At 43.4% G+C, this 13,078-nt stretch overlaps 1 protein-coding gene across 5 annotated transcripts in view; it reads right to left on the bottom strand.

The window, feature by feature from the left end:
• Positions 1–13,078, bottom strand: part of KYAT3 (kynurenine aminotransferase 3) — a 34,569-nt gene that overhangs the window by 16,868 nt on the left and 4,623 nt on the right. For 2 of the 5 annotated variants that reach the window (XM_019531144.1, XM_019531140.1), the window contains exons 2-5: positions 11,078–11,164; positions 9,398–9,498; positions 4,629–4,687; positions 1,299–1,443 (exon numbers count right to left, since the gene is read on the bottom strand). In XM_019531144.1, coding sequence (XP_019386689.1) covers positions 1,299–1,443; positions 4,629–4,687; positions 9,398–9,496 — 303 coding nt within the window. In that variant the 5' untranslated portion in view covers positions 9,497–9,498; positions 11,078–11,164. Of the gene's footprint in view, positions 1–1,298; positions 1,444–1,847; positions 1,996–4,628; positions 4,688–9,397; positions 9,499–11,077; positions 11,165–13,078 lie in introns of those variants that run through there. The other 3 variants (XM_019531141.1, XM_019531142.1, XM_019531143.1) reach the window with 2 other exon arrangements.

The following is a 13,078-nucleotide window of genomic DNA, read 5'->3' as shown; positions in this document are numbered from 1 at the left end:
TGGATGCTTATCCTGCTGGGATCCTATGACCCCAGCTGACTTCCTGCCCCTGGAGCAGGGGGCTGGACTCGATGATCTTCTGAGGTCCCTTCCAGCCCTAATGTCTATGAAATCTATGAAATAGTATCCTCAGGATCACATGACAACTTCGATGGATTCTCTCCACTGGAGAGTAACTACCCTATTTACCTGAATCCAAGATGACTTTGAATTTAATAATAATTTAATAATAATTTTCTATGTAGAGAAACTAATTATCGGAGGGTCATCTTAAATTTGTCCCACCCACCACTGTGTTGGGAAAAGCAGCAGCCAGGGGGTAGGCAGTGAAGGGGACAGGTAGCAGGGGAGTCAAGCAGCCTGACTCTCACCCCTTAACCACCTTCTCTGCACCTTGTCTCTTGCCATCTGTCCCCCTCATGCCTGGGCCTTCCTACAGCTATGCCCCTGGTGCCTGCCCACCATCATGTATTCCCCTTGCCACCTGCCCCTACCCCCATGCCTGTACTCCACAGTGCCTGCCACCTTCTTCCACTTGTCCCCCATGCTTGCCCTGCCCGGTTCCTCCACTCTCCACCCCTACCTTACCCTGAGTCATGACCCCAGCACTGCTCTGGCCCATGGCCTGGAGCACCTACTGACTCTGGCCCCTACCCAGCTCAGCCTGGCCCCAGGGTAAGAGCCAGAGCTGAGGCCAGAGCTGCCAATGCTGTTACTTGGCACCTGTTCCAGTATCCAATCTTTCACAATGGCCAGTGTCACATGCTTCAGATAAAACTAGTCACTGATTTCCACAAACAATTACACATTGAGTAAAAGACAGTGGCACCAATCCATTGAAGCAAGTTGCTCTTTATTTAGCTCCATGAAAGCTAGGTGTCCAAAGAGAAGTTAGACACCCAAATATGTTTAAGTGTATTGCCTTTCAGTTTCATTATGTATGTTTTTTATCATCGCATCACAGTCCTTTTTGTATCCTGTTTACACTGACCCAAATCAGGAAATACAGGTTTAAAGCTGTGGTCCCATTTTTCCCCCACTTGTAGACAAGACTTGCTATCAATCTTTGATGACAATCTATCAGATATATATGCTGCATTATAAAATGATGTTCTCAGTGAAAGGTTCTGCTTTAAAGAAACCTGCACTAGAGATGTTTATCAATCACTAGTAAAGTCTTATAGGACACCAATGCTCAGCAATAGAAATCAAAGACACTATGAAAATATAAGTAATCACAAACAAAATCATGAAGTTTTCCATATAGCAAACTTTCCCCAATGTTCAAAAATACTCACAAAGCCACGTGTGTACTGGTTCAGACGATCAACTGCTGCTGCTTTAGCTAATTCTTCTTTAACATAGCTAGGAGGGGATATATCTGGAAGGCCCTGACCAAGATTAACAATTGAGGGATCTGCAGCCACCTTAGTAAATTCAACCCTGGAGAGGAAAAAAAGATAAAATCACCTCATTCCTATTTCCTCCTTAACAAGCAAAAGGCTGTATCTGCGAGGAGTCAAATTAACACAACTAAAGAAAACTGCCTCCAGCAACAGGAAGTACACCAGTGGGAGGCTGGGATAATGCAAAGCAGACACAGAGAAATCAAAAATCAGACAGTACCATCTAGGGAAGCAGTGGATCTAGTGAATGACTCTTGCAACAACTCCAACCAAATCCTGGTTGCAAACAAAAACTGAGCACCCCCTCAACATAATAATCCCTAAAGGCAAGCAGCAGTGAAACACTACCCCTGGAGTGATTTCCCAACTCAGAACACAGCAGATCTTGTGGGAACAGACATGAATTTCTGGAGAGAAACTAGCCAAACAAGCTGAGCTAACCTTAAACTAACCAGGGTCACCAAATGAACCAGGCAAGTCCTGACCTTCATAAAACTTCCTAATCGGATCAGCCGATGGACTGTTCCATGCAGCTCATTAGTTGTTCCCTTAATCCTGCCAAAAGCTAACTTTTGAATTCTAAAACATTTTCCCTGCTTTCAGGTGATCCTTTCTTTTCAGTCCCTCACCCCCATATGTTAAAGGAATAAAAATAAAGATTACAGCACTGCAGGTTACAGACCCAGTTAAAAAATAACTGAGATTGCTAACCTGGGTCCAAGGTAGGATTGTCACTGACATGAGGGTGCTATTCTGGCACAGCACTGGTGGTGCCAGTCACTTCAATGACTGGGTCAGGGAGGGGCAGGTGTCTGGTTAGGGTGGCCATTTTCAGGCCTAGCTCCCTGAGGTGAGGGCAGTTTGTGATCAGCCAGCAGAAAAGAAGCACTCTCTGCTAAGCTCTGCCAGGAACACCTTGGAGGTAAATGTGCGACTATGGGGATGGCTTGGAGGCCTCACTGGTCCTGGGCATGATCTACAACTGCACCCTTCCAGGGCAGGAAGGCCTGGTGGGGCTGCTGGTGGCACAGCAGTTCCCATGTAAATGCCAAGAGTGAGTACCTTCCCAGTGTACAGTGGATCAGGGCACCTTAACCTCTGCCCCCACCTCTGGGTGGGCTATTTAATGCAGGGAAGGCCAAGTAAGCTTCCTGAAATGCCTGAGCCTGCTGGGGTGAGTGATCCCATGAGGCCAGGCACACTTTGTGGAGACCTGAGCCAGGAATGGGGGACCCCAAGCAGCTTAGACCTGACCTGAGGCACTCAATTGGTCAATGCTGGGGCCAGGACCCAGAGAGGGGTCAAAAGGGCCAGGAGCCCGCCGCAAGGGATGCCCACACAGCAAAGCAGCTCGGGGTCCCAACTGGCCTGAGACAGGGCCAGGGCCTAAGGGTGAGCTGAAGGTGCCTGTAATCGGCCGTGCCATTCACCAGTACATCTGGTTCGTACATGTTTTTCAGATGTCACCACATTGCTTGAGGAAAAGATGGCCTGCTACTGAGCCAGATTCCAGAGGGTCCTCAGAGGTTTTCACCTGCCATGTCTTTGCTGTAATAAATGTATTTAGTAGGGAGGAAGATGTATGTTCTGTCCCTCCTGGTCCCCTCCTTCAATCTTCCTGTCTTCCCGTTTGGGGCTCTGCCTCCCCTACACCCCTCCTAACACCAACCAATGATGTTGAGTCCCAGTCTTCTGGGTTTGGTTACCGTACCATTACACGTGTTTTGGCCTTTTGAATCCGCACACACGTACAAAGACATCAGTTCGTCCCGTTCTGTTTAGGCTGTGGTAGGACTGGCCTAGCTTCTTCCTGACCCCAGGTTACCTTGTCTCCCGGCATCAGTTCCTCTCTCCTTGGCTTGTAGTTGCCATGGTGTGAACAGCTGTCTCCCCTTCTCTCTTCAGGTTCCCAGTGGGTCCAATCCAGTTGGTAGACATCAGGAGTCCACAGCTCTACTTCAGGCAAGTAACATAGCCCTTCTGGGCTTGAATTATCTCCAAAAGCCCCTTCCTAGGGCTGCCACCACTTTCCGTCAGTGGGGCTTTGCTCTGCTCTGGGCTGCTCAGTGCCCACCGGGGAACCCACTTCAAGTTCCCCCTCCCTCTTGTCCGGCAGGGTTTTTATTCCCTTTTCAATGGGCCGGCCAGCCTATCGGCGCCAGCACACGGCCATAAAATACGCCCACTCCCACGTGGGAGCCGGTCCCAGCTCCTCCTGGGTCAGCTGCTTTTCACTTTTTTTTTCCTTCCGGCGCAGCATTCTCCCTGGCTGTGGCTCCATGCCCGCTGCTCCTCCAGCTCAGCATGGCTTCATGCTGGCTCCACTCATCTTTCCCCTACAGGTAAGTTCTCCTCTGGGGCTCTGTTGCTGTCACAGTCCCAGAGAGGGGACCACAGCTAATGGTCGAAGGGAATGACTGAGGTTAGCTGCCTGGGATGCCATCTGCGAGGCTTAGGCTGCAATGTAGGGGTGGAATAGAGCTGGGGATATCCCCCTAAACATCGGGATTCAAAATGGGCAGCCTCCTGCCTGAGTAACATCCTATTACTATTACATCAAGGCATGGCAGGAGAGTGAGGTGGGCAGCTGGCCCGTAGACAGGAGACAGGCCAGTGCTTGTACCAGGCATGAAAGCTAACCCCTGTCACAGCTACCAAGTGTATTTAACCAAGCTGTCCAACTAGCAGGGCTAACAGAATTCTACTATCTAGCAACAACAGCTGTGACATTATTATAAGAATAATAAAGCCTGCATAAAAGTATATTAAAACATAAGAGGCTAAATTCTAGCAACACATATGGCGATGTAAAACAGTTAGGTTCAAGCTGATAAAAGATAAACATACAAAATCAAACTGTTGGAACCAACAAACAACCGACAAGTTGTTCAACAAAATTGGTCAATAAAAGTGGAACCTGATCTTGTTGCCATGTCTGAGAGCTTTTCCTCCCTTTATACAGGTTCATTTAGAACAGCAGATACTTTATTCTTACCTTTAACCATAATTAACTAATACATACAGTCTTAACTACCCACTAAAGAATTAGGCCCACTGTTTCCATCTTTTAGCCATGCATGTGAATACAGTTCATCAGCAGAGGTAACCAGTACCACTGATCAAGTGTCACAGAGATACATAATAATCAACACAAATGTGGAGGGGGTGGGGATCAACAAAGGGATTTCCAGAATTTTGCGCACAACTTCCTCTGTTACTTACCACACATTGCTATCCAGCCCTTCAATTCGTTTTGCATTTTTGTGCTTAGAGGCCATTGTCTACAAAATCAAAACATATAGACAGAGGGGTTTTGTTAAGAATCACAGAGTACTATATTGTTCAGCATTGTTCCATTGCATGACAAACCTTTCCTCATGCCCTTTTGAATATACCATCACTGAATAAGCTCAATAGTATTAGAGAATTACAGACACTGTCTTCTATTAAAGCTTTCATAAGTGCTTTAGTCTAAAAGAAAAATAATCCAAATGGTAGGGATTCTGATTCATGCCTATGCAAAACCACTGAACACAGGGCAGAGGAAGAGACCAGAAGGGAATTTAGTTCTTTATCAGTGACTTACAAAAAGAAAAGCGAGAACTGTGTCCTTCTGCTGTTCTATGCTATTTCAAGAAAGTCTGAAGGGCTGATTCCTCCCCTCCCCCCACCCCCCCAAGTTCTCTTTCAATTTTAAAATAATGTGTTTTCCACTCAACTGTCCCTTAAAAAAAACAACAACAACAACAAATGACTGGAAAGAGGAAGGACTATAACATCAGAAAAAAATCTAATATGATTTGTATTTTCATTCAGAATTATAAAAAAATAACACATTTCACATGCATCCAAGTAATAACACTAAAATCCAATTAACAATAATAAAAGTAAGATTTTGCAACTGACAATATTAAACTAATATGAATAAGACATCAAAAACAGTTAGAGGAAGATATGATTTTTGTTACAGATTCAGTATATACACTCAGTCCTTCACTTCAGGGTGAAGAAAACTCACAAATAACAGACCTTGCTAAGTGTTCCCTGTAAAAGTAGGGGAAATCTGACTTAACACTTCCAGTACTTTTAAGATGAAAAGGGAGGAAAAAAGGAAACAGGCAAAATTTCTCCATCCTCCCTTGTACACTCGAGACACAACCTCATTCATCCTGTCTGTAGGTCAGCTTCAAAGTGGAGATACAGTCTGAACTGTTGTAAAAAGGGTGCCTACTCCCATTGTATCTGAGTTACAGTACTGACTTACTAACACAGCCAATTTTTACTATTGCTAAGATTGCAGAATCAGTACAGCTATAAACTGAAAGTTTTCAATTTCAATTTTCCATCTGGCAGAGCTGACCATTAGAAAAACACCATTTGACTTCTAGACTTTAAGAAATCATTCAGGAAAGCCATTCGATGCAAAGGCACAGTCGTGCAAACGTGCACATGTAACTACTGCTCTAAACAGCCTCTACAGGTCTCCATCAGACTGTCTGTGGCAATAAAGTTGTATGTGTGCATAACTGCTGCAGGAAAGGAGCTGTTATATCAGAATCACTTTTTTCCCCCTGTAATTTTACTGTAGGAGCCAGATTCCAATCTCAGACATGTGGCAAAAACCTCAGTGAACTTCAGCACATAAACATTTTATTCCAACAAGACCTTGATTCTACTTTGGACACTTAGGAAAGTGAAGATGAGATTAAAAGAGAGTTATGATAGGTTGTAGTATACGTAACTGAATAGGTATGCAGGCCTAAGAAAAGGGGTGTCAAACATACATCTCACAGGCAGAATCCGGCCTGTGAAACTGTTCCACTTGGCCTGCCAGTAGTCTGTCAGGCTGCTGGAAGTTAGACAGTATGACCTGCCACAAAATTTAGGGTCTTTGGCCCCCTACAGACATGGCCATCACCAGCAGCTCCCCAGACCCATGCGGCCACCTAAATGTGGCTTTGTGCTGCTACCTGACCCCAGAATCATGCTACCTTACAAAAGCAACTCCACACTGCTTCCTGAATGCGGTCCCACCCACTACAGTAGCTGCTGGCCCTGCAGATCCAGATCTGGACCCCATCCTGGGCCCAAGGTGATTTTGACATCCCTGCCTTAGAAGATTAATCAAACTTTGACGTGATGAGCTGCATATAGATGAGGCTGGTGTCTGGACATGATATACAATAATCTCAGTATGCTATTATACATATTTCAAATAAACACTTCGAGCAGCTCTCCTGTTCCTTTTTCACTTCTAGACTCCTTTTCTTATTATGAAGCAGTAAGATGTCTAGCCCTGAATCTCTCTAGTTCCCAATTAGAATTCTATATGCTGCACTGAACAGCTCATTCTATTGATCCAAGATCAATTCAGTGGCTAATCAGAAAAGGCTTATCAATTGCAAGATTTTTATCACCGAGTTTCAGTACATTTAAACAGTATCAATCATCTCTTTCCTGGCGTGATTTAATAAAAGTGAACAACAAAGGCACATTCAGACAAGCGTAGACGTGTGGTATGTGGTACCACAGACCCATTTGAGGCTCCACACACCATACATGCAGGCATTCCCTGTGTTTTCTGACCCATCTCAGGTGTAACAGAACACCCTTTTGGGTGCCTGTTACTTTAAGAGCTGGAGCAGGGAGCTTCCAGGTGGTTCATGAGAGCGGCCATTTTCGAGAGCTCTGTTATAAGAGCAGAGCAGTTTATATTCAGCTGCCTGGGGAGTAACATTGCCTGGTAGAGCTCTTGCTCTTGGAATATCTTGGAAGTAAGAGTGAGGCTATGGGGAAGGAGGCGGCCTCATTGGTCCTAGGCATAACCTAAAACTGTACTCTTTGGGATATGGAGGCCCGGTGGCATGGCAGCCCCACTTAAATACCAGGACTGATCACCTCCCCAGTGTAAGGTGGGTCAGGGCACCTAAACCCCTGCCCCCACCTTTGGGTGGATTACAGAGAGAGTTGGGAGGGGGGAGCAGGTAAGCTTAGGAGAAGTGCCTGAGTCCCATGAGGTGTTGGATCCTGGAGGTGGGCCAGGCAAGCTCGAAAAGGAGTACCTGAGCCCAAGGGGTATAAGACCCTGGGCCCTGAGGAAAGGGTGGAGTGAAGGTCAAGTACACTTAAGGAAGAGATGCACCTGAACCTGCTGGGGTGGAAGACACCAGGCCTGAGTGTAAGGGGCAGAGATGTGGCCTGAGAGAGGGGCATAGTGGTCTGGTGAGGGGCCAGGGTCAAAGTAGGCCCAGAGCTGAGCAATTGCTCAGTCCCATTTGGGTGAGGGTCACAGGAGAGGCCCAAAAGACCGTGGCAGGGCTGACCGAGGGGCAGAGAGCAAAGCCTGAGGATCTCTGTGTAGGGTGGTGTGAACATGGCCTGGCTAGGCAGTGTGCAAGAGACTGGGTGAGAGCTGATGGAGTGCAAGAGACCACAGTGAGAGGGGGATGGTGTGTGCATGGCCTAGAAGGAGGCAGTATGCAAAAGATACAACTGTGTGCCCAGTTTGGCCCAGCCTTGAGCCAGAATATCATCACACAGGGGGACATCAGCAAGGCATGGGACATGTATAGGGATGGTAGGAGCACGTATATATCGTCCATGGTCATTTGGGTGCACGAAGGGCAGCCTCCCACCTATTTTACATCATAAAAATTTACCAACAAGGTGTGCCAGGAAAACAAGGCAAGCAGTTTGCCCAGAGACAGGAATGGAACCATTCTAGTACCAGGCCTGGAAGGTGCCCTAGTCACACCAGGGTAAAAAAAAAAACAACACATAAAAAAAAACCGGAGTGCCGCACAGAGGGGCAGTGCACACTGTTCAAAACCAGAGCCTGGCTGGCTGGAGCTATGCTCCAGCTGCCGGCCAGGCTCCCTGCTGCAGAAATGCTGCAGCAACAGCTCCTGGAAGTCCCTAGAGCCCCAAATAAAGCTGCTGGGACCAGCACAGTTGCTGGTCCCAGTTTCCCCTACCCCTACTGGGGTAACCTGCCACACGTCAGAGTGCACGTGGCACGGGTGTGCTCCAGGGACAAGTAGCAGTAGATCTATCTGTATTAAGCCTATTGGGTCACATCCCCCTGAGTTGGAACCTGTGTTTCCCTAGGGACAAGTAGCAGTGGCATACCTTGTAATTATAGAAAAACCTTCTCATATTGGAGGTTTCTTTCCAACCTAATTTGGAGGTCTGTTTAAACCCTGACCCAGTCTGTTTAGATGACTTAACTATCTTATATCCTATCAAATTTACCCAAATATTCAAATGGATCATATAGAAATCTAAGCTTTTTCTGGATCTGGTAAAGGTCTTGGCTTCATTAATAGCTTATAGTATGAATTCCATATTGTATTCAAAAGCTTGTCTAATTTTATCCCAAACAGGCAGATGTTCAATAAAAAGCATCACCCACAGAAATCCTTGCCTCTCACATAATTCCTGGACCATTATGGTTACAACATCACTCCAATGCTACCATAGCCAGTCTGTGCATTCAGTATAAATACTTGCTTCCATCAGTATTAAGCCTATTGGATCTTCCCCACAAGTGTGAACATGCGTTTCCCTGGGGACAAGTCTCCCTTATGCACCTCCATTCCTGGCCTGTGCCCTAGCAACTAGACTGTCCATTCTCCCCAGTGTCCATTAACACTACTTTTAAAGATCAAAACAGAAATGCAGGGCAATAATCAATATTATAATACCAGCATGGTTTAATCTGTGATTGATTGGAACAAAAATGTTTTACAGTCTTCATATCAAACGTCTGAGATTAGCGTAACAGGCAATAATGCTTTGTGGACTTTCTCACTGAGGATGGTGAATTTCCAACTGCCAGGCAAACATTCGTTTTTTTATTGATTTAGTGAACTAAACCAAAACAGACATCCAATCTAATATATGCTTATTGGCAGCATCAAAAACTTAGTACTTCTCTAAATAAATACTGCATGACATACATACTGTAATCTATGAAATGATCGAATACGTACAGCAAGGGCTGAAAATCTGAAGGATCTTAAAGAAGAAACTGTCTTCAGTAGTTGTGTTCTAATGCCAAGGCAGAGGAAGCGTTGTGGAACAAAAAGCATGCCTGCATAACAATCCAAAAGTTAAGAAAAAAAACCACATGCAAACAACTAGTATATTTACAAATAGCAAAAATGTGTATTTCCTCTACAAATTTAAGCAACTTTAGTCTGAGATTTTCTTCCCACTTCCCTTGACGTCATTTTTCATTAGGCTAGTATATTATTATCCCAGTATATATAAATATAAGAGTGAACCTTTTTAAATGACATGGCTACACAACTTCTTAAAATATAATATAGAACAAAATTTTCATCTCTTTGACAGCATCAAAATAAATAATGGCCTCCCTTCACGGAAGATAGATGAAATTTTAAAAAAAAGTGTAAGGTCTAGACAGACATCTCCTAACAGGATATGGAAACGCTTACCTCTAAATCCACTGCTTTAAATTTAGCCCAGATTAGTAGCAGTTAAAAATGAAAATATATCATTACTTCTCATTAATCTACATAAACTGGTAACTACAGTAGGAGTTTTTACAAATACATGCTCACATAACAAAAATCACTACCACAGTTGGTAAAAGGGCTTGATTTGCAAAAAATAATAGAATGCCCAACTTTGAAAATTAGTTCTTGTTCAAGCATTTCAAGTTGGGCACCCAAAATTGATCCATCTAAAGATCTCCATAACTTAGGAAATCTAGCTCTACACACCTTTCTCTTCCATATACATGCATTAATTAAGATTAAACAGGTTGGAAAAACATCACATTTATTAGGACATGAGATAATATACCTACAGGGGGCTAGCTGTATAGAGTGACAGACAATTCATGGTACATAATGACGCCATAATCCAAAACTATACAAAAGGAAGAGAGTAAGAGCAGTACTACAGGACACCCAATTTCTGAACATGCATTTAGGTAAACATATAGGATGGTAATGTCAAAATGACTTGATCATTAAAGAAAAATAATAAAACCTACACATCTAATTTAAAACTACAACCTCATATCAAAATAATTAACAACTTCTGAATTACATACCTGATTAAAGAACAAATAGAAAACTTGCAGCTGTAGCACAGTGGTTCTCAACATTGTTAGACACAATGCACTCCTTGTTAGACTCAAGGCACTCCTTGAGATATTCCAGCTCTCAGTATTCTTTCATTTTTTCAATTATGGAAAAATAATAGATCAATTCTTCTGTTGCAAATAATTCAGAAAGACTGCAACAACTCAGAATATTTTTATCACTACAGATTCCAATTCCAAATCCCTGGGTTCATCTTGTGAGTCATGTTTGCAAACCTAACAGTGCTAACACTGCATGGCACCCTGTGGCACCCCTGAAAGGCTGTCAAGGCACCCTAAGATGCCATAGAAACCCTGGTTGAGAAACACTGCTATAGCACTTGAGAAGGGAAAGGAAAACAGAAATAAAAATTACCTCTCATAAAAGAGGTACACTAACTACATAAAGTGGACTATAAATGAAGAAGAAAAACCAAAAGAGAAAACAAATTGTGCCTTAAGGATGGCACAATCCTTAAAGAATTATTTATTCTGTTCATTCAGTGTGGATCTGTTTTGAAAAGTGGTTCTGTAAAAAAGGTATGCTGGAACTTCATGCTTGGAGCTTCCAACCAACTTCATGTCAAATGTGCTCCAATCTCAGCTTTAAGAGTCAAGCTAGATTTCTTGTCTCAGACTTTACCACCTGAAACAAGGGAAGTGCAGGCCAGACTTCAGTGATATCTGTTCAGTCTTACTGCCTTCAATAATTTGCAAAGATAGGATTGGAACTTAATGCAGAATTCTGTTGATGATCCCCAACAGATGACGAGCTTCGTCAGTTCTACTCATCATAGACCTAACAGATATAACAAACAATTACAACTTCTTCTTGATGCTGAAATCAGGAAACACAACTCTAAATAATAGAGAAACAACAGATCTGTTGAGTAAGATCTGTGCTTGTTTCAAAGTCATTTTTCAGAATAGCAATTAATCCATGGGAAACCTTATCATTGTCATTTTCAGTAACTGCAAAATCAGCCTAGCTTATGAAGCTCCACCTACTAAAACTTTTTTCATAAATATATTAAATAGCACACATAGATTGTGTGCTATTACTTTTTAAGATGATACAGCAATAATACTATTCTTCAACTGTTGGGCCACAGATAAAGTTTGCAAGAAGTACAATATTTATAGTATTTGTACAGTAAATTTGAATGCTGTACAATAAATAAGTGTGAATGTGGTCAAGATAAACAATAATTCAGGAAGGTCTAAAGCAGTGGTTCTTGGTTGTTTTTAGATTGACACCCATCAGTAGACTAAAGTCACCCTTTTGTTAAACTCAAGATACCGCTTGGAAAATGCCAGCTCTTAGATTTCACTGATTTTTAGACTATGGAAAAACAGCAGAGCGATTTCCTTTGTGAAGAATTCAGAAAGAGCACAACAGGCAGGTCAGAATGTACTTAGCACTATGGACGCCTATTTGAAATTTCTGGTTTTATAGTGTGAATCATGTTTATGCACCTAAGAATACATCACCAAAAGGAGCGGAGAGCACCCCCTGGCTGAGACTCTCTGTTAAAGAATACTTTAATTTGAAAGAAAAGATTCATATTTGGTTAATTTTCTATCTTCAGAGGATCTTAGCTTTGTATCATCCTTCATGTGCACAGACTCACTAATTCATGCTACACATATGACCATGCTCCTAAAGCCAAGTTGGTTGCCTCACAGGGAAAGCAGAATTCTACAAAGACTTTAGAGTTCTAAATGAAGGTGAGAGAAACTAAAATATCTGCTATTTATAACTACCCCCTAATAAGGAAAATATATATTTGTAAATTTCTGCAATATGCAGTACTTTTTTCATTCAGTACATTTTGACAATGATTTTGGCAATGATTTTGACATTCCAGCATGAATCTGCAACACAGCAAATACAACAGCACTGTAATATTTTCAGCAATTATTTCACAGAATGAAAATAAAGTGTAGCCTTGCCTGCTTCACTTTCTACTGCTCTGTGTACGAGTTAATGAGGACAGAAGTCAAAATGAGACTAGAAAAAGAACAGAAACAAGCTTGCAGGAATTTTTCACATGAGTGAGACTACTTGAATATTAAAGGCTACTTACACAGTGCAAATTTTTTTGAATCCAGGTCAGAGTTTCATAGTTGGTAGGGTCAGAAGAGACCTGAGCAGAACATCAAGTCCAACCCTCTGCCACGGCAGGAAAGAGTACTGGGGTCAAATGACCCCAGCAAGGTGTTCATCTAACCTCCTGTTAAAGACCCCCTGGGTAGGAGCCAGCACCACTTCCCTTGGAAGTTGGTTCCAGATCCTAGCCGCCCTGACCGTGAAGTAGCGCCTCCTGATGTCTAGCCTGAATCTACCCTGTGCCAGCTTGTGACCGTTAATTCTTGTCACTCCTGGGAGTGCTCAGGTGAACAGGGACTCCCCCAATGCCTGTTGGTCCCCTCTGACTAGTTTGTAAACAGCCACTAGATAGATCCCCCCTCAGCCTTCTGTTGTGGAGGCTGAACAGGTTCAGGTCCCATAGCCTCTCCTCATAAGGCCTGCCCTGCTGCCCCCCAACCATGCAAGTGG

Source organism: Crocodylus porosus, unplaced genomic scaffold (genome assembly GCF_001723895.1).
Source record: "Crocodylus porosus isolate Cpor-Errol unplaced genomic scaffold, CroPor_comp1, whole genome shotgun sequence".
NCBI classification, from domain to species: domain Eukaryota; kingdom Metazoa; phylum Chordata; order Crocodylia; family Crocodylidae; genus Crocodylus; species Crocodylus porosus.
Note: the sequence above shows the minus strand (reverse complement) of the source record. Positions and strands in the feature narration are given on the sequence as shown.